Source organism: Phasianus colchicus, chromosome 6 (genome assembly GCF_987193195.1).
Source record: "Phasianus colchicus chromosome 6, bPhaCol1.hap1.1, whole genome shotgun sequence".
Lineage (NCBI taxonomy): Eukaryota > Metazoa > Chordata > Aves > Galliformes > Phasianidae > Phasianus > Phasianus colchicus.
Genome location: NC_143441.1, coordinates 24918773 through 24940170, shown reverse-complemented (window position 1 = coordinate 24940170; position 21398 = coordinate 24918773). Strand labels below are relative to the sequence as shown.

Genomic DNA, 21398 nt, shown 5'->3' with positions numbered 1-21398 from the left:
CACAGTTACCAAATACTAACATTACTCATTTTCCTTTTTGCATCTTAAATTCTATTACTGGAGATATTCTTTCTGTATTAAATATAATTCAGACTATCTCAGGCACCTTTGTTTTTATCTACTAAAACCTCTCTATTATCTATACTATACCCTAGAGTAGGGTTGGATTCTCTAATCTATAAACGCTTCTTTTTTCTAACTCCTATGAGCAAATAGTTTCTTTAGGTAACATGCAAGCTATTCTGCTTCACAGCCTGGCTTTCTAGATGCTAATGGAAAAGACAGCAGCTCTTTTTGCTGCAAGCACTGCGAAATTAACTGCATCCAATCTTGCTGGACATATACGAGGAGGAAGAGAACTCAACTTCCTCTTTGCATTGTTTCTTATCAAAGGACAGAAGATTTGGGTGGTGGTTAAGGAAATGATGTCTGTTTTGTACATTCTCTGGCATGACAGATGAGCTAAATGACCAACTAATCAAGATAACACGTCCTCTTGAGAAATGCCTGGGAATCTCCTGAAATCAATCCTTGTTTAGAAAAGTATAGGTCTAAATGTATGTGGGTTTATTTAATTTCTTACTTAGTTATTTTTTCCAAAGGTAAATTAGCATACAATCAGATTTCCTAAGTGAAGGGACTCCAGAAAGGCAAAAAAGTTATTGTTTTAGTGTATGGGAACTGTTGGGTCACGGCCTGAACCACTGATTGATCACTTGAGACAAGGACTGAGTCAGCCATGGGAGCACAGGTGAAGGCAATTCACCTGTGTGGCAGGAGTCTGGCTCCACCCCTCCTAGACCCCATTAAAGGGCTGACTGCAACCTGGGAGCATTCTTTTTCTGGAGATCTATCCTCTGTGGAGTCCTTCCTGTGAACCTGGATCTTTGGATACAGGTGAGCATTCCTTCCCTGTTTGTTTCTTTTCCTGTTTTCACCATGATAATCTTTCCAGCTGTAAACCAACTGTAATGTTTAGATTCTCAAAACTAAAATAACATTAAAAATAGATAGTCCTTAGCCAACACTTTTTTTGTTTTCCATATCAGCTTCTTTTGAGACAGTGTTCAGGTCATGGTTAGTAGGCTTTTGGGGATATTTAAACCTGGGTTTGAATGAGAGCAGGTGCTGAGTTTCTGAACAGCGGGATTGGATCTTAGTCTTTATTCTTCTCCTGATTTTCTGAATAGTAATTTCCTTTTGCTGCACCAAAATAAAGGCCTCTTCTGTGAACCAGTTAACACTTAAGCTAGGACAAGAATACTTCCAAAGTTATGAAAAGACTGTGACTAAAACTTAAAAGCATATCACTGTCTCTAAGCATAAGGCTTTTTAACCTCAGTGTAAAATCCAAAGGCTACTTATTTTGTACACTGGCCATAGATATTTATTGAATTTCTTGTGAAACCACCTGATTGGAATATCTTAATTACTGTCATCTTTATTCTTATGGTAAACCAAAAAGGGAAGTAAACCTGAACTGAGTCTTGCCAGTATGTTTCTGTATGTATTCTATGTGAAAAAAAGACAAGGAAGTTCTGAGAAAAAAGAAGTCTGGCAAGGTCCAGGAAACACTTTACCTCACCATTCTTCCTCTTTCTTTAATCTTGCTTGGCTTCCCTTGTTTCTGTGCAAATAATAAAATGAACAAATGTACCATGCTGAATAATGGGGTGACTATTTATAGTTGCCCTCTTATTTTTTTCCACTCTCCATTGCAAAGTCAAGCAATTAGGAGGGCTGAAAACAATTAGCAGCACTTGGCATAAGTATGGCACTATAATATCTTTGGATGAAATACAGAAGTACGATAGATGCTAAAATGGGGCAGGCAGAGTTTTCATTTTGAAGAAGAGGTAATTCCCTGGCACTGGTGGAAGTCTCTTTTCTTTTGTTTTAACCCTAACCCACGTGTTTACCCTTACAACCTTTCATCAGCCTTAAGAATATTGTTTCATGCTTTCCTTTAATATTTTCTCAACTGTTAAAAGTCTCTCTGCTTCTGTCTGGAACAACTTGAAGCTGTTTCACCTGGGTGTTAGACTTTGTGGCCAGTTACTGCAAAGGCAGAGAAAGGAGGGACAAGTGGCGTCTAATTTGAAGACAGGAAGTGGTTGAACTTGGTCTCACCATCTATTCAACTCAAAAGATCTGTGTAAGCTTCTTCTCTTGTGAACTGTGAGGCTCCAGAAGTTTTCCCAAATCTGCAGGCACTATGAGTCAGATGTATTTTGCAAATATCAGTTCATCAAGCTGTATGATCGTAAAACCATACACGTAGGTTTCATTTTTCTGCAGAATTCACACACACAAAAAAAACCCTGCACAATTACGTTATGACACAATACTGAAACGTTCATGTCTGTCTAAAACTCTAGTGTTGTTACTGCACACGACTAAGGAAGCTGTTGTGTTTGTTGTTTTTTTTTAAAAAAAAAAAAAAAGGAAAAGAGGTAGAAAATGGGAAAAGAAGAAAGGAAGGAAATACAGCAAATCAGGTGTGCTGAAATAATAATAATAAAAAAGCCTTCACTTCTAAAAACCTGAAGTACTATGGCTCGTGTAGGCAGCAGGCTTTGTTACTGTCCTGATGGAAATGACGATTGGAAAGGACATGAGACTCTAATATAAGGAAATTTAAAGTAACTTTTAGGAGAAGTAGACATTCAGAAGGTACTGTGAATGTATTTGAACCCATTTAATATTTCAATATTATAAAAAAGATACACGGGTAATTTAACCATTGATATTAATGGAAATATTGATCCTTATGTTTCAATGATGTTTTAAAATATATTCAGGCATATAAAATCTTTTTCTAATTAGAGGCTTTCTGCTTTTTCACATGAGATTTTTCAATACATTCAGAAGTTGCCTTGAGTTTAAAAAAGATAGTACCTACTGGTACTGTAACGTGAACTGTCTTTCCCTCCCACCAGGATATGTTATTACTAATATTGAATTTTTTGGCAGATGGGGAAAAGATTAATGAATTGAGGTTTTTTGTTTGTTTTCAGTTTTTTTTTTTTTTAATTTGCAAATCATTTATAATTTATTTTAATTCAAATAGTTTGAAACTGCATCTGAGCATTAATGTGTGGAATATAATACATGGAATGCTGTGCTGTGAATTCTCACAAATGGAAAAGTTGTATCTACACTTTACATATTTATTTTTAGTGCCTCTTGGACAAATAGCTTTGTGATGTGCCATATGTTGACAACTTTGAAATCCACTTAAAGTAGTTTATAGCTTTGTGTACTTTGAGGTGTTTTCACATTGTGGTTTCTGTGATGATGCATTTCTCTTCACGTGCACAGGACTATACAGCTGTTAGGTTTAGCACTGCTATATAAAGCATTGAGCTTATTAAATTATGCTGAGGCAATTTGATTAGATGTGTCCAAATGAAGACAGAATTATAATAGCTAAACATGGGAAGTGATTATTGTTAACAGTAATACATCATAATTATTGAAAACAGTTAAACCAGTATTTTCTTTAAATCTATTTTCCCTTTTGGTCTATTTGCTATTGTTGTGTAATGTTGTTTGGCTTCCACATAATTCAAGGCATATAAATTTATTGAGCTTTTTAATCTTATTTCAATATATTTTGTATGATTTTATGTTCATACTCTATATCAGAAATTCTGGATTTATTGCTTTGCTTTCAAAATCTTAAATTATATTAATCTCAAGGTTTTTGACAGAGTTATGAATGGAAGCTGGACATAATGCCAGTGAAATACTTGGAACAGATGGAAAACCTAAGTGCCTCCTGGTGGTCTATTAAATACCGGAGAAGAGAGAGGACAACCGAAGCAGTGAGGGAACAGAAACAGAATTGCCTTCAGAGACAGACACAGTCAGGTCTCACAGGCAGACTTCACAGTATGGATATTTCAGCATACTGAATAGTATCTGAGCATTTTCATCCCAGCACAATTTGGTGTATTTACTCCTTTGTAAGTTTTAATTCCTCTTAAGGGGAATGATCCTATCAACATACAGAGGTCATAAGGACTGTTGCATGATCAGATTAACTTCTATTTTATTGCCTCCAATACGTAGGTCAGTTTTGCTGAATTCTGGATACAGTTTCTGTTCTGTTTCCTGGCTACGCTTTCCATTTAATTGCCAGCATACTCCGTCTCTCTTACTATTTATTGCTTAATTTATATTACAAGGCTTGCTCCAGAAGTAATGCCTCCTATTTTGTTGGCTCACAACATCAGATGCAGATGTTACTGGTATGCTAGTAGAGGCTGAATCTTCCTATATTCCATTACATCTTATTGCCGTGTGACAGATTACAGCAGAGGGGCAGTCTGACAGAATGGTGTCTGACATGTAAGAGCGTATGAAGCAAAGGTGTGGAATTAGTTCCTCCATGCAGAAAATGGCAGCCATTAACATTCACAGATGCCTGCTGAGTTGTTATGGAGACTGAACAATGGATGTGAACACAGTGAGGTGGTGGGTAGCGTATTTTGGGGAGAGTGATAGTGGGTCACCTCTACTGGCGCAGATTTGTTATGAATGTGGCATGCAGGCTTTTGCTTATTGCTGGCAAAAAAAAAAAAAAAAAAAAAATGCATAGTCACTGGTGGTGGCTATGTTGAAAAGGAGTGTTTTGTAGCTTAGAATTGCTCTATCTAGTAGTGCTACTGTGCTCACTGCATCTGTTGTATTTTCCAAGGAAACAAGTAGGGGGCATTACTTTTGGAGCAACCTATGTATTATATATTGGTTCATTTATATTAGACTGATTCTATGAAGATTATGTATCTGTACTAGATATTAGGACTTATTTTTCTGGGTTTCTTTTTTTTTAGTAATTTTTTCCTGCAACTCCCTAGCTGTATAGTGTAAACCCATGTTATATGTACTATAATAATAACTTAATAACAGTACTCACTCAATCCCTTCACAAACTGAGACAACCAAGACAACCAACTATCTGTTAATAATGAGACTGTTTGCTGTATTTATACTAAAATCTCTATACTAAAATACTAAAAGAGCCACCTTGAAGTTCACCTAAAGCCTATGGATGTATGGATTTATGAAGCTCAGCTCACTTCTATAAAACTTTGGAAATATTTGCAATGATGAGAAGGATGTGGATTTCCTACTGCCATGTGAAGTTCTTAATGACAATTCCTAAAATCCCATGCTTTCTCACAGTCTTTGTCTTTCGAAGACTTTAAATGCTGGTTATTAGAAGTGTGGTGAGGAGAACTGAGAAGACTGACTTTAGAGTGAAACAAAGTTAAGATATGTAGCAAAAGCAGACAGGTGTGACTTAGCATTTTGCTGATGATACAGAGCTGAGAGAAGTGGCTGACACTCCAAGAGGCTGTGCTGCTGTTCAGCAAGACCTGGACAGATGGAGAGTTGGGTGGTGAGGGACCTTATGATGTCAACAAGGGCAAGAGTAGAGTCATTCACCTGGGGAGGAATAACTGTGTGAAGCAGTGCAGGTTAGGAGCTAATCTGCTGTGAAGGAGCTCTGCAGAGAAGGATCTGGAATGCCATGGTGGATAAGTTGGCCATGAGCCTGCAGTGTGCCTCTGTGGCCAAGAAGGCTAATGGTATTCTGGGGTGCACTAAAAAGGAGTGAACACAGGTCAAGAGAGGTTCTCCTCCCTATCTACTCTGCCTTGGTGAGGCCACATCTGGAGTACTGTGTCTAGTTCTGGGCTCCTCACATCAAGACAGACAGGGGACTTCAAGAGAACCCACTGGAGGGCCACAAAGATTATTCAGGGCCTGTAGCATCTCCTTTCGTGAGGAAAGGCTGAGATACCTGGCATGCTTCAGCCTGGAGAAGAATGAGAGTAGATCTTATCAGTGCCTACAAATAACTGCAGGGCAGGAGCCAATTGTTTGGACCCAGCCTCTTTTCAGCAGTGCCCAGCAACAGGACAAGGGGCACAAACTGGAATACAGGAAGCTTCATAAGAACGTGAGGATAAAACATTTTTCTTCTTGAGTGACAGAGTACTGGAATAAGCTGTCTGGAGAGGTTGTGGAGTCTCCTTCTCTGGGGGTATTCAAAACTTGCCTGGATACTTTACTGTGCAACATAGTGCAGGGAAAAGACTTCAGGGGGTTGGACTAGGTGATTTCAAAGGTCCCACAGGTTCCAACTCCTGTGATGCTGTGATTTTTTTTGTGTGTGTTTTTGTTTTTTTTTTTGCCTAGAAAGGGTGTGTACAGGTTGCTTACTCTTTAGAAACAATTTATTAGTTACTTAAATTAGTATTATTATCATTATCTACATGCTTGCTTGCAGCAAAACCACATAAGAGCAATAATTCTTTAAAAGAAACATTTCTCTGAGAGCTCTTCTTGTGGTTTCCATTGTTATCCTCCAAGTAACAACAGCTCTTCAGGAGCAGTTTGGCACCCAGGCATCAGTAAGTTGCTACTGAGTTCTGCTGGGTTTCTACCACCTGAATTATGTGTTAATTGTGCTATTTGTATTTGTAATGTGGTATTTTAATATACTTAACATAGTCAATGCTTTCCAGGTTTCAAGCTGGGTGTTCAGTTTAATTCTGACTCTTCAACATGACTTCTCACAATAATTAAAATCTATTTATTAATTACTATACAGAATATAAACTGATGCATGTTTACTTCAGCTTGATAGCTTCAAATGAAATAAGTCATATGTAGAAAGTGTCTAAGCATATGTGCAAAATCTGAGCCTGTGTTGTGTAGGATTCATTATGCAAGATACTATACAAACCTATAGCAAAAGGCAGATCTGTATCTGTTTTGAACAGCTGGATATATGTAGTTAATTTTTGATGCACATGAGTTTCACTTACTTCAGTATATCCTCTAAGCAGTAATCCCAACCTTATTTCAATTTTTTTTAGTGATTTCTTTTTTTTTTTTAAGTGATTGCTCCAGAGGTTAGAAATCTTAGCCTACAGGTTTAAGGATTTATTGTATGGATAAGAAATTTGAAATAAGTATTTTTTTTTTTTTGGCAAGGCTGAATCACTGCTGTTTCTGATCAAATCAATAATTTTTCCACTTTTCCCCGTGTTCCCCCCACAGCTTTAGGTACTTTTAATTTTTTGCTCTAGAAATACGAACATTTGAGTCTGTATGAAAAAGTTTCAACTTGCATACCGTTGCATTTTCAATTATTATTGCTGGTGTCTTCCAGTTTCAGTCTGTTTGTATACTAACACAATGGGAGTCACAATAAGAAAAAGCAAGTAAGCAATATCATAAAAACTGTCCAAAATGGAAAATATTCATTTTAATAGCATCTAATAGTGCTTTCCATTTCAGATACCTTACATTTTCATTCAAAATACAGTTTCTTTTTTGTAAGAAAGCAGTTAAAGATGATATTTTTACTCCAACATTTTTTGCTTGTTTTGAAGATGTGAAAAACAGGAATAAGAGCAAAACATCTATATTTGTGTAATGTTTCATGAATGTCTCTTTGTGCAGAATACAGCTGCAGAAGAAACAAAACATTCTGGTGAAGGATAAAGTAGGTACTGTCAATGACTAATGAGCTTTGCTTTGTATTGTTGCCTGCCCATTCAAAAGCTAATTATTAGATGAAAGAAAGTAGTAAAAGAGGGTTTTTTTTTTGGGGGGGGGGGGTATTTCTTTGTTCTTGTTTTTTAAGAAAAAGAAAAGATTTAAAGGTAAAATAATGGTACTGGTGTAACATGCATGTGCTTCTTCAAAGCTATAGGGAAAATGCTTGAATACTGTGTGTACTGGGATAGCAATGCTTGGGAGGAATGCAACATAAAGTTGGTAAGTCTAGGCTCAAAAGAAACTGACAATCTCAAGAATCTTTCAGACAGGATGAGGTTTGTAAGGAGAAGCCACCAAACATGTGACAAATATATCTGTTTAAATAATTGTTTTCTTTTCAGTAGCGGGATTTACTCATAAAGGGGAAACTTCAAAGATGCAGTTGAACTCCTATGTAAAGAATATTTTTCTTTTTCTTTTTTAAAATCTTATCCTTCATGCCTTGCATCAAGTAATATATATTACTCTGATTTTGAAGCCGTGTGTCAGAGCAAACATGCTCTGACAAGTTCCTACAAGGAAAATCCTGTAGGGTCCAAATCCCAGTGAAATTCCTGAGTGAACCATGCTTACTGTTTGAGACTGTTACCTGATTGCTGGTCTGAGTGACTGGTTTGCAGAATACTGACTTGAAAGGCATAAAAGCCTGAGGATCAGTACATCTGGAAGTACAGGTGGCTGCTTATCAAGCCAGTGAGCACCATTGTGTGTTTTTTGTTTTGTTTTTTTCTTTTTTGAAATCCTATCATCAGGACTTAGAAAAATATGATGAAATTGCAGAAATGCGTATAATTAGTTAGCTGCTGCTAACCTGATGTTTAGAAATATCTCCTCTTGATTGCATTTAGACTATAGTGATGTAGTCTGCAATTAACCTCACAGTTCAGCTACCCTGATGCACAGAGCACACTCTTTCCTTCCTTTTGGTTCTTTTCTCTTCCAGCAGAGGCAGGAGTGTAGGAAATAAGGGAAAAGGAAGAAAGAAAACTGTACTCAACTGAATCTCATCTCATCCCACTGAAGGATGCTGTCAGCACGTGCTCCCAAACTTGGCAGCTAACAGACCTGCAGTTTGGGTGAACAATTAATTTTAACAGAAGCCATTGCAAAGCAGTATAATGCTCTGAGTTGATAAGTCTCTTCTTTTACATGAGTGTTTGGGGGGAATAAGATAAGCTGAAAATTAGGCAATCCATCAGGAGAAGTATTTTACTGAGAGTGGTGAGGTGCTGGAACGGGTTGCCCAGGGAGGCTGTGGATGCTCTGTCTATGGAGGCCAGGCTGCATGGGGCCCTGGGCAGTCTGATCTAGCAGCTGGCAACCTTGCCTGTGGCAGGGGGGTTGGAATGTGATGATCCTTGAGGTCCTTTCAAATCCAAGCCATTCTATGATTCTTATAAATTAATGTACTTTTTATCCTCATACATGCTTTTCAGTAATTTCAGTTACAGGAGAAGATAGGAATAGTGCCACAAGCTTGCTGCCCTGATTATTTTCTTAAACAGCAAGCTGGAAAAGGACTGATTTGTTTTCATCTGTGTGCATCTGTACATCTGTTAAGCTAAATAGATTGAAGGGATTGGGAAATATGGCCAGACTAAACTGTGATTTCTATGCTTTTTATAGATGGAAATGACCTAGCTACTCAGAAGTAATGCTTACTTTCATAAAGATGACACAGATGAATTAAAATCAGCAGTACTGTTCAAAGCTTATTCTACAAATTACTTAATTTTTACCAGTTATTTCTGAAAATACAGAGTATCTCTGTTTAAAAACATGTGAATATATTTTTGTTGTGAAAGAATTTCAATTAAATGAGCACAGTGTATCAAATATTACCAATATTGTGTGTTCTTTTAGCACATGAATGCCAAGAAAACTGATTAAATGTCTACTGTTAAAGATAGTAATTTGACAGCATAAGGTGCAACATAATCTTTCCTTTCCCATCCCCTGTAAGACTGTGGCATATATCAGAAGCACTTTTTCATTTGTAAAAGATTCTACATTGGGTGTGAATGTAGTTAATTTGAAATGTTTTTTTTCCACCTGAATGTTAGACATGTATAAATGTTTAGAGGCTAGTATGATGCATGTCTATCATGCAGTTTGTATTGTTTATGGGCAGCAGTTTTAATACATTTGAGAAGGATTACAATAGGTTTTTCCAGACCAGCAATCAACAGCATCATGAAGCTTAATGGCATTAGTCACGTCTCTGTGAAATTTTGATAGTATAGCAACTATTCAGTTGATTATGGATAGACAGTACTTAGATGCTGAAGGAATAAACTCAGCAAATTCAGAGCACTGGTATCCATCTCAGAAGAATGACGCAGATGCATCCAAAATCATTGTTCTTTATGGCATTTTCACTGGGAAAAAAAATGGTTCCTATGATCCACAGGTAACCATATTTATCTCTGTCAGGAACTGTAAGGTTTTAAAACAAAAGTAATTTACTGGCAATGTTCTTTCTACTTTTCTACTACAAGTAGAACAGAATAAGATGAAGGGCAGAAAAACACCAATCTCTGTTTCTTCCATCTGTGTAACTACAAAGGGAAGGAAAACAAGGGAAGAACACACATGAGGTAACTAGCAGGTTGTGCCCTGATCAAGATAACTGCCTCATTGTGTCTATTACAAATATTGTCATGACTTTAGTTCAAGCTTTGGCCTTAAACAATAGAGACCATGAAATACATACTTGCTACATATTGCGAATGTTATGGGAATTACATAAATATTTTATACAAGGGTAGCAATATGTCTTGAACAAACACTACCTAGCCATAACATTCTGGAACAGGGACACCTCAAACAATTGCGGGTGGTGAGAGGTTCCTACAGGAAGGTTCATAACCCAAATTCAATTTGTTTTCAGGTCTCCGCTTTTAGGAAGGCTTTCTCTTTTCAGTTTACTGCAGAAGGTCTGTGTGGTAGGGGAAGCAGAGTTTACACTGTGTATGCTTTTCCTTGAGGGCTTCAAACAGGAAGAATTATTTTTAAGATTACAAGATGCTCTGAATACTCAAAAGGCCACCAGAAATATTTATGGAAATAAGCTGAAGACTGCTCTTTTGTCCCTTTCTTTGTCAATTTATTTTTTCAGATTGGTTCATTTTAGAACATGGGTGTACAGGATATATCTTACTAAGATATCCATATCTTAAATATCTAGGTATCTTAGATATAAGAAATTAAATAGTCCCTATAAGCTGGCAGGACCCAGATACTGTAGCTCCAATGTATGGATATTGTAACACTTGATTCTTTTGTGGTTGAGGTAGCAACAAAAGTGGGAAGAAATAGTTTGATTAAGAAACATAATTTAAAAAATAATGGTGGTGGTGTTGTGCCATTATGTAAACCACAGACTACCTCTACCAAGCCAGAAGGTCAAATGAATGGTTCAGACAAATTTATGTATCCTGCTTGTATCCTACTTATCATGGGTGAGTCCACCTCACTCAATTCCTGTGGTGGTGGTTGTTCATTTTCTTTTCAAATTCTGGTCTATTTCAAACTATTGTCCTGTGTTCCTTGAAAGGAATGTTCATCTATGTTTGAAGGACTGTCTTTCACACTACTCATTACTATAGAAATGTCACATTTAAATGTGATATTTTCTTTTATAACCTGAAAGAGCCCAGATCCAAATTGCCAAGTGTTGAGTCAGGGAATTCTTACAGGAGAAATCCTGGATCAAAAATTCATGCTAGCTGGAGTCTTGTTACCCCTAGGATATCTGTCTCAATAAGCCTCTCTTATGAAGGAAGTTACAAACTGGCTCCAGATATATCCCCTCAGAAATAAACTAGCAATATTTTATACCTATAAAATGAACAACTTTTCATCTGTGGTAGATAGACTAGCTAGCAGCTCTCTTGACTATTTAGGAGAAATGATAAACTGCTAAAGCATTTGTGGTATCTTGGTGATGGAATTTTTTGTAGCTATAGGGACACAGTAAGAATATTTGTGTGAAACACTGGGGAAACATTTCTGAACAGTACTGCTCTGAGATCACCAGAACTGCTAAGTGCAGCAATGATTATAAAAACTGGCACTGTGTAGGTTTTGAAGCTGTTTTCCTGATGTTTTCTGGAAGATCTAGAAGATTTCTAGAATAATTCGCTAAAACTAAGAACTTTTGGAAAGATCTTTTACATTTCATATGCCTGTGATTGTTTCATTTGCTTTAATATTTTATTCATTGGGACATTTCAAAGTTACTTATTCGATATAGAATACACAATTTAGAATAGAAATGAAAAAAAACAGATGTAAGAACATACAAGAAGAGTTTTCTAATTCAGCATTTTCAATTATTTTAGTGTAAAAGGAAAAATACGTGAACATTCTAAACTGTAGAAGAGCACTCTAGACACTGGTCTATTTCTTTGTTTGTTTTGGACATGTCTGTAACATACTAACTTTTAAGAGACAACTTCTGAATAGCTAAGACTCTTAAAACCTTACTTTTTGAGACAGTACCTGAGGCTCTATGTTGAAGCTGATTCATGGTAGTGAGAATTAACAGGTAAGTAGCTATAACTGAGGAGCTAAACATCTCTCTTGCAAGCAGAGCACATTAGTTGGAAGGTTTTCAGAACACTCGTTACTAGCAAGTGTTAAATACTAGGAGTCACTCTGTGGGCCAGACTGGATTCAGAGAGCTGGAGATAATGGGACTATAAAGATGATATGTAGCTAGCAACAGTTGTGGCTTGCTTAGGGACACAAGTAAACACAGTCTGGTTAGGACACTTAACAGGATAAATGTGGAAAAAAGAAGGGATAAAACAAACAATATATCAACTGGCTTGTGGGCAGTTTTCAGTACATACATGTTCTTTTACAGTGCTTAGAAGAAAAAACGTTCCAGGACAGTAGAATAAAGGTTTGAGTGTTTCCCTAGCACATATACCTGCTGCTGATGCTCTTTCTCCAGCATTTTTGTTCGCTTTATGCACTATGGTCACTCTCTAGATATATGCTGCCTTCATTCTCCAGAGCCTGTTATTTCCCCACATCCCTGTCTGACAAAACTCACTGCCCCCTCTCCTCTCTCAACTTCCTCGGGTGCCTCAGTTGTAGTTAAAATTAAACACTGGGGGAACGATGGGAAGTTGTAGTAATCATGCTGCATAGAAAAAGATGCTGCAGGTCAAAAATACAAAAGTTACTGAGACATGGTGTCAAACAGTAATCTCAGCTAGGTCCCCAGACAGGCTGCAGCCTCTGTGTGCAGGGCCATCAGGTGGGAGACAGGCACAGTTCACTCTCAAGAATTATGAACTCAGAGAATGACTGCACTTTCTATCAATCATGAAAACATTTCAAAAAAGACTGCACACAACGCATTTTTTTTCCTTAGGGAGGCTATTTCCTGAGTAGGTACTAAAAGCACTGTGTTTGGGTTTTCTCTTTTGTTTGTTCTTTTTGTTTTTACTTATGCAGTATGTTCATGGAAATCTCTCCGTGAGATTGTAAAGATTACAAATTGATTTTTGCCTTGACCTTTGGCACTCAGATATCAGTGCATCTGTTTGCTTTTTTTTCACATTCTCCACGTACATCTTCTAGAATTGATAGAAAGTACGGCCCAAAAATAGAAAGAATACAATAACCATTAATGTAATACCTATAGTTTGCTGTAATCACAGAAAAGTTTTATAAAGCTAAATTAAAATGTATGACATCTAGCTATATTAATTAAAATTAGATCAAGTTTACTAGTACAGAAATTTAGCTCTGGTATGGCAACTGTATTGTCACTTCTAATTTAGATCATTTTTTTTACTCATTAGTCTGACTTTGTGTATACCCTTTCCTCTTAATGAGAGCAGAAAGAAAATTTGCAGCCTACTGAGTTAGACACCATAATTGTAAGCTTGTTTCAGGGCCTCTCAAATCACAGGTTCTGTTAATGTTATAAGCCAATTTAGTGGCAAAGCCCTGTTAATAAATATAGTTCAGCAGTTTTTTTTAAAGCAGAAGTTTAAAAAATATATATATCAGTTCTTCATGTATCTTTTTCTGCACAGAACAACTTGGTGCAGCAAGATCATATGCTGGTGCAGCTGGATCATGTGTTGTCCACATTTGCTGATTGTCATGGTGATTTACTGTTGTGACCCACACTTTCCTGCCTCTGCATACTAATAAGTATAAGCTATTTATTTAACTGTATGGTCAGAAGTATTGGAAATATAGTGCCATGTACAAGAGAACTTGCCAGCACTATGGAATCTATACTCAATCACTGGCAGTTGTAAATTGTTTCAATGGTCCTTCACATGGCTTTGGCATGTTACCACAAAATTCACAGGCACAGATGAGGGATTAGCACAAACCTGTGACCATTTCCAATTTGCACTTTGTATACAGTCACCATACTATGGAAACTAAGAAAATACAATAGTGATTCTCAGTGGCCATGAAGGATCCTATGAAGAAAGGTATTTACTGATCCCAATTACGTGACTGCCAGAAAAATGAAATTTGAGCAACATATGTGGAAATAATGTTTTTTTTCTTTAAATGAGTTTGTAGTTACAGACAACTCTTATATATGGTCTAACAAATACAGGGGAGAAGGGAAAAGTCCAGGGCATGCAGACATCCAGCTGCAGGTGTTTTGGTGAGGGGGTAGGCTCTCTTTGCTCCTTCTCGTTTGCTTGTGGGAAGGGATCAGCTCTTACTGGAGATTGCTGGATGACTCTCAGTTACCTGACTGGGAGTGCATTAGATTGGATTAAAATAATGGGTGGCACCTCACTTTCCAGGACAAAACCAAAAAGTTCATTGGGAATGACTATGTAAAGACTATTTTAGCCATACAATAAAATCTACTCATTATCCTTGTGGGGAAAAGGGTTGATTACTGGTTTAGGCAGCCAAGGTAAATTAAGTTGCTTGCTATATCTGATGGTTCTTCAGGAGATTTTAAGTTAAAATAAAAAAAAAACTCTCTTGAATGGGGAGGCAGTTTTTGTATAAACTTGTTCTAGTTTGCTTATTCCTGTATACGAGAGAAAACCTGAGAAGGATAAGCAAAGAACAGATTTTTACACTTAGTACGTAAGAGTATTTTTCCTCTACTCCTTTATTTTTCTGGATTTGCAGGTGAAACATAGTTCTTGCTCTACATGTTATAGGATCTGAGGAGGATCATGATGCTGTTTCACAGATATTGCTTATTAATTTCTCACGTTTTCTGGAACTAGAATAGTCTTGAGCACTGTCTCTAATTGTATTTTTATTTTACTTAAGATTTTTTTGTGGTGTCTGTCTTAACTACTAAGACTAGATTTCATCAGATTACTGCAATACCATGATTTTAAATTAAAGTACCACTAATCATGTTGTAATGCTCATAGGCTACTTGTCCAAATATTAATTATGTTTCATATATTCTGTGCTTTATTGATTCTTCAACTTCCAGAAATGCTCCCCAAGTTAAATACTCAGTAGAATACTGAGTGTAATTATACACTGGGATCTCAGAAGCTCACACAAGGGTAATGGAAGGGGGGAGCCAGGCAAGAGGGGTATGGAAGGAAAGAAGAATGTGCTTGTTCTGTCCTATATTGATTAAAAATTCAAATAGTAGGGAAAAAAAACCCCATGTTTCTTGTCAACTAATTCTCATTAAAACTGTCTACAGTCTAAATAGTGCATGAAAATAAGGCTTCCTTAAAAAAAAAAAGTCATAAAACAGAGTACTGTTAGTCTCAGAGCCTTTTTATGTCAAGATATAATTGTTTCCATTTAAGTTCTAAACAAGTGAGGAAGAATTTAATTTAATATTCATAGTCATAAAATCATAGAATCATTTGAGTTGGAAGAGACTTTTAGGGCTCATCTAGACCAAATCCCCCGTAATGAACAGGGGCACCTACAGCTAGATCAGGCTGCTTGAAGCCTAGTCCATTGTGACCTTGAACATCTCCAGCTCTCCGGGCAACCTGTTCCAGTGACTCACTACCCTTATTTTAAAAGAAACTTTCCTTAGAATCTGAATATCCCCTCTTTTAGTTTGAAACCATTTCCCCTTGTCCTATCACAACACACCCTGTAAAAGAGTCCCCTTCTTATAGCCCCCCCTTCAGATACTGAAAGGCAGCTTTCAGCTCTCCCTGGAGCTTTCTCTTTTCTAGACTTAACAGCCCCAGCTCTCTGTCTGTTCTCGTAGGAGAGATGTTCCATCTCTTGGATCATTTTTGCGGCCTTCCTCTGGATATGCTTCAACAGGTCTATGTTTCTCCTGTACTGAGGACTCCACATCTGTACAGTATGTATCTCCGCAGTACAGGTGAGGTCTCACCAGTGCAGAGCAGAGGGACAGGATTCTTTCCCTTGATCTGCTGGCCATGCTGCTTTTGATGCAGTCCAGGATACAGTCAGCTCTCCGGGCTGTGTGGGAACATTGCTGGTTTATATCTAGATGCCACCCACCAGTACTCCCAAGTCCTTTTCAGAAGGACTGTGCTCTATCCTTTCACCCCACAGCTTGTATTGGTTGTGGGAGTTACCTCAAACCAGGTGCAAGACCTTGCACTTAGGTTGCTGAACCTCATGAGGTTCTCCTGAGCCAACTGCTCAAAGCTTGTCTAGGTCCCCCTGAACAGCATCTTGTCCCTCAGTCATGTCGACTGCACCACCCAGCTTGGTGTCTTCTGCAAACTTGCACTTGATCCTGCTGTGGAGCATCGGTTCCAGCACTGACCCCTGAGGGACACCACTCATCATGGACCTCCATCTGGACATTGAGCCATTGACCACCACTCTGGGTACGATTTTGCAGCCAGTTTGTTGTTCATTTAACAGTCCACACATCAAATCCAAATCTTTCCAATTTGGAGAAGAGGATGTTGTGGGGTACTGTGTTAAAGGCCTTAGTGAAATCTGGATAGATGACATCAGTGGCTTTCCCCTCATCTACTGATGCAGTTATGCCACCATAGAAGGCTGCTAGGTCAGGGAATTTCTAGAGTCTACTCACAGACATTAAGTCAGTTTCCCTAGATGATTCCCTGAATTGAGTACAAAGAAAGTCATCTGAGTTACCACAGGCTTGCTTTCTTGGCAGAACAAAGTTGCAGTGGAAAATAATGCCTAAAGCAGTGGTAGTTCTGCATATCCTCAAAATTATCCCCAAAATTTGAACTGTAAAAATTATAATTTTAGATCACAGTTATCTTGTCTCCAGAAAGGCACAAAAGGAATCACAAATAATCAAAGCATATTTCTTTTGCAGTGAAGACAGCCAGAAAAAGTCAGCACACAGAATTAATCTGAGGGAAGTAAAGATTTGGCCATGAATAGAAAGAGTAGGATAAAGGATAGAAGTGAGTCAGAGATGACCCTAAGATTTCAAGCACTGTTTATAATTCTTATAAATTCCTCACAAATAGCAAGATTTTTCTTGGTCTCGTGGTGTTCCTGTGAAACTTCAGCTCACTCAGGAATTTGTCTGTTTAGTAAAAGTTCCCTTTCCAAGCAGCTGCCCACCTCTTGAAATGAGAGAGAAGTCTGTGCATGGCAGGAGAAGCAGAAACAGAGCATAAATGATGTTTAGAACAGAAGTTAATTGTTCATTTTGGAGACAGGGCAGCAGATGTGACTGCTGACAAGCAAGAGCTCTGGAAGCTTCAGGGGATCATAGTAACACAGTGTGCTAGATAGGGAAGAGCCTGCTAGTTAATGCGGCACCTCACACATGCTGGGGAAAGACACGATTCACGAGAGACACAGACACACTTCTCTTAGAAATCTCACTATTCATGACTATTCAAAGACTCACAATTCATGACTAAAAACAAAAATGCTGGATTTAAACAATGAGGAAAAAAGTGATTGTTGATGGTTCTAGAGAAGTTGTTAAGAGACAGTGTGATCTTTAGCTTACACCTAGTAAGCCACCTGGGGAGTAGGCTAGAGATAAAATAAGAAGAGATTGGTTAGAGTTGGACAATATACATAAAAATGATCTGTGTAGGAATTAAACCCTTTTAACTGTTCGTAGGAGATCAGCCACATCCATTGTTTGTAAGACCAAATGTTGTTAAACCTGCCCAAATATTAATGCACACAAAAAGGATAGTAATAGAAACACACAGACAAAACCACTGTGCTGCAAAGGAGGCTATAAGACTGCTCAATCATGGTTATAGAGTTTTTGCAGGATCTCTACTGTACCCAGATAAATAGAAAAGAAATTACCGAAGTGGTGGATTAATACAAGAAACAGCAAGACGACCAGGAGAAGGTGGATTTGCAAAAGCTGTAGATAACATGATGTGAAGGTTTTTTAGGTCACTTCTGAACATCTGACATCCCCTATCTGTTGTTAAAAAGGTGTTTGACTCGATTTCCAATAGCCTGCAGTGAAAGGGATTACACTGCACAGGAGGTAAGATTTCTGCCTAGTAGTGACAGTTTTTGTTTGTTTCCAAATCCTTGAGCTGAAGAGCAACCAGAGAACTCTGCTGGCACCATGCAGGTTTCCATGGCCTCTGAATGGAGTGGGGAGATAATGTTTATCATGGGAGGCTAAAATCAATCTCCTTCTTCATGTAACCTCCTGTACAACCTCCTAGACAACCTACGTACTGCACAAGCTGCCCAGTGAGGCTGTGGAGTCTCTATGGGGATCTCCAAAAGCCACTTAAGTGTGAGGCTGGGCAGCCTGCTCTGAGTGGCCCTGAAGGAACGGGGGGGTGCGACAAGGTGATCTCCAGAGGTCCCTGCCAAGCTCAACCATCCTATGCAGTGATGTATGGGTGTCTGACAGTATTTAAGCAGCACAAAAAGTCAAGAAACAGCTAAGATCTTGAAGTCCAGTGAAGTATAACAACTTGCTGGAGGTTTTGTGCAGTCTTAGCAACGAAGTAAAAGACAGACTGGAAATAATCAAAAATTGGAAGAAGAGCTTTAAACAATGGCTGAAAGCTTTCAACGCAAAGGTAATGTAGATGAAGAGAAGAATGAAAGCAGAGCAGCAATTTGTGTTGTGTGTGGAGTGATCACAGCACACTTGTGCTGACAGAGGAAGGAGCCAGTGAGCAGGAGGAGGTTAAGGGTGAGATGAGTAGTGAAAGGGACTGGGCAGTTTAAGCTGGAAGGAACTGGGAGTTTTGATTGGTTTGGAGAGTATAAAAGGCATCAACTTTTTATTCCAGTTCTAAAATCAAAAGAAAGGAGATGGAGAAGAGAAGATGGGAGGATGTGGCAAGTAATTGCCCTTTGTTTTCCCAGTGTGTTTGCAAGGTCTGGTGAGGAGAGACCATGATGAGGAAAGGGATAGCAGTGAGGAGCTGACATCCTCTGCAAAGGTGCTTGGCCTGGAATGTGGCAGGAATGTGACTGCAACTTGTAAGGCATACCGTTCTTTCAGTACTTTTTTTCCTCCATGGATTTTGGCATATTTTATTTGCAGAAGATCTGTTTTTCAAAACATCATTTGATCAACTCCTTGCTTTCCAGCAAGCACGCTAGCATTTTTAAGATTTATTTAAATTAATTTTATCTGAATACTCTGGCTTCAGTGCACTCTGTATCTGGGATAGCTTCCCAGGCAATTAAACTCGAGCAATTAAGCTGGTAAACAAGCGTGCGTTATGCTGTCTAATTCACGCTGTGCGCTTCTGAGGACGAGGCCCACGCCGCTGCGGGACGCATGGGACGTTGGAGCCGGGCAGCCAGGCCTTGCACAATCCCGGCGCTGTTTCTCACCGGCTGCCGTATGGCAATACCTGGGCCACGGCTGACAAACTCTGTCAGCAAAGCGGAGCCGGAACGCTTGCATAACCACAGCACTGGTTTCAACAGCCAGCCAGGGAACGCGCTGCCGCTTGAACTCCCGCAGCCCGGCCAGCGTCGGCAGGCAGGAGCAAGCAGCACCAAGGACACTGCCTCAGCCTCCTCCCAGCCAGGCAGGGAGAGCAAGGGAAGGCTAAAGCTCGCAGCCCGGCTGCCGGGCGGCACGTGGGCCGAGGCTGCGGGCTTCGGGGAGCCGGGGAGAGCCCTCCCAGCTCCGGGTGCTCTCAGCCAGGCTCTCCCGCAGGCACCGCCGCGCGCGGCCGTGTTTACAGAGGGCGACTCCCCGTCTCCCAGGCTGAGTGCGGAGGCAAAATTTATTGCCGTTATTCCGGGGGAAGAGCTCTGCTCTTGTGAGAGGAAACGGAGTAAGAAAACAGGAGGGCGAAGCAGCGGCGGGTCACAAAGGCACGAAGGGGCTCTTTCAGCGGTTCCGTTTGTCGGCAGCGTGGCAGCACCTTGTGCTTTTTGCGATGTTGCTCCTTTTCTTCAACATCACTGCTTAGTTTCACGTGTCAGCGCCATAACTCGCGGCCTTATCCCCTCACGGGGCGCTGACGGCATCCCGGGGAGCCGCAGCGTTGCCCGGAGCGCCCCGCGGTCCCTGCGCTCGGTGCAGCCGCGCTCCCACCTCTCCCCCCAGCCGGCCGCTGCCCGGGGCCGGCTCCCAGCCCACTTCAGGAGGCAGCACGCTTTGCGGCTTTTCAGCCTCGGGGCGGCAGAAGTCGGAGGGCCTCGCGTTCCCGCCGTGCCACGGCGCTGCCCGGCCCGGCTCAAACCCACGCTGCCTGCGGCGCTCCGCCGTCGTCCCCTCGCCTGACCTTCCCAACATGGCGGCGCGGCCGCCCCCTCCTCCCTCCGCGCGGCCGCCGCAAGGGGCCTCCTCGGCGCGGGGCGGCGGCACTGTCAGGCTGCGGGGCGGGCCCAGCCCGGCAGCGCGGCGGCGGCAGCGGGAGGAGCGGGGCTGGGTTGGGCTAGGCGGGGAGGGGAGGCCCGGCCGGGCGCCGCGCACACTGACAGGCGTTCGGCTAGCAGACGGGCGAGGAGGCGGCGGGGCCGGCCGGGAGTCTGCGGCGGCTCGCTGGGGAGACGCGGGACTGAGCGGCGCTGCAGAGAGCCGGTCGCCCTCACACCTGTGCCGTCCGGAGGAGCCGCGCGGCGAGTGGGTGTCGCCGCCGCCGATCACCTGGGATCCCCGCCCCGCGCCGCCTCCGCCTCCCTCCGTCCTCGCCGGGCCAGGAGAGGCGCCGCGGCTGCGAGCGTGCTGCTGCTGCGGGCGGCAGGGCCGGGGCCCGCGGGCGAGGCAGGAGCTGCGGCGCCGCTGGGACTCGCCTCCTCCCGGCAGCCGGGGCGAGGCGGGCGGCGAGGCGGCCCCCGGCCGGCGGCGGCGGCGGTGCGGGGCGCTGGAGCCGCGGCAGGATGAACCCCAATGTCACCTACGCCAGTCGCAAGCGGCGGAAACCTGTGCAGAAAATGTAAGCGGCTCTCCGCGGGGTGGGGAGGGAAGAAGACCGAGCTGGGGACCGGGGCGGTTTCCCTTCTCCGTCCGTCCCGCCGGGCACCGCGGCGTGGGGCTGCCCCGGCGCCGGTTCCCCCCGCCCTTCCCGGCGCCGGCTCGGCCGCGGAGTGCCCGTGCGGCTCCCGGCTGCGGGGCACGGCGGTGCGGGGTGGGCTGCGGGGCCGCCTCTCTCCGGCGCCCTGGGGCTTCCCCGGGGCTTATTTTGTTTTTCTTGGATTTCTTGCGAAAATAAAGCTAAATCGCGGTCCTCTCGCGGCTGGCGGGCGGAGCGCGGAGGTGGGAGCAGGGAGCGGCGGCTCGAGGCAGCTGACCTAGATCGGGAGGCACCTGAGGTGACAGCTCCCGGCGCGGGCGGCGCGGCCCCGCTCAGGTGGCGGCGTGTCGGGGGGGGGTCGGTCCGGTCCTCAGCACGGGGCTGCGCTCGGTGCGCCGGGCCGGCTGCAGCCCCCGCTGCTACATCAGGTGG

At 41.6% G+C, this 21398-nt stretch overlaps 1 protein-coding gene and 1 long non-coding RNA gene across 3 annotated transcripts in view; both read left to right on the top strand.

Annotated features, from left to right (window-relative positions):
- Window positions 1–284: 284 nt before the first annotated feature.
- On the top strand, window positions 285–4590 carry LOC116226947 (uncharacterized). The gene is made up of 3 exons (XR_016467493.1): window positions 285–897; window positions 2446–2498; window positions 3762–4590. It is a non-coding gene; the product is annotated as an uncharacterized LOC116226947 (long non-coding RNA).
- Window positions 4591–20775: 16185 nt separating this feature from the next.
- The window catches only part of AHR (aryl hydrocarbon receptor), a 57787-nt gene continuing 57164 nt past the window's right edge, over window positions 20776–21398 (top strand). Inside the window, exon 1 of one of the 2 annotated variants that reach the window (XM_031590061.2) lies at window positions 20776–20888. In XM_031590061.2, the coding sequence (XP_031445921.1) occupies window positions 20833–20888 (56 nt within the window). In that variant the 5' untranslated portion in view covers window positions 20776–20832. Of the gene's footprint in view, window positions 20889–21100; window positions 21265–21398 lie in introns of those variants that run through there. The other variant, XM_090142721.1, reaches the window with a different exon arrangement.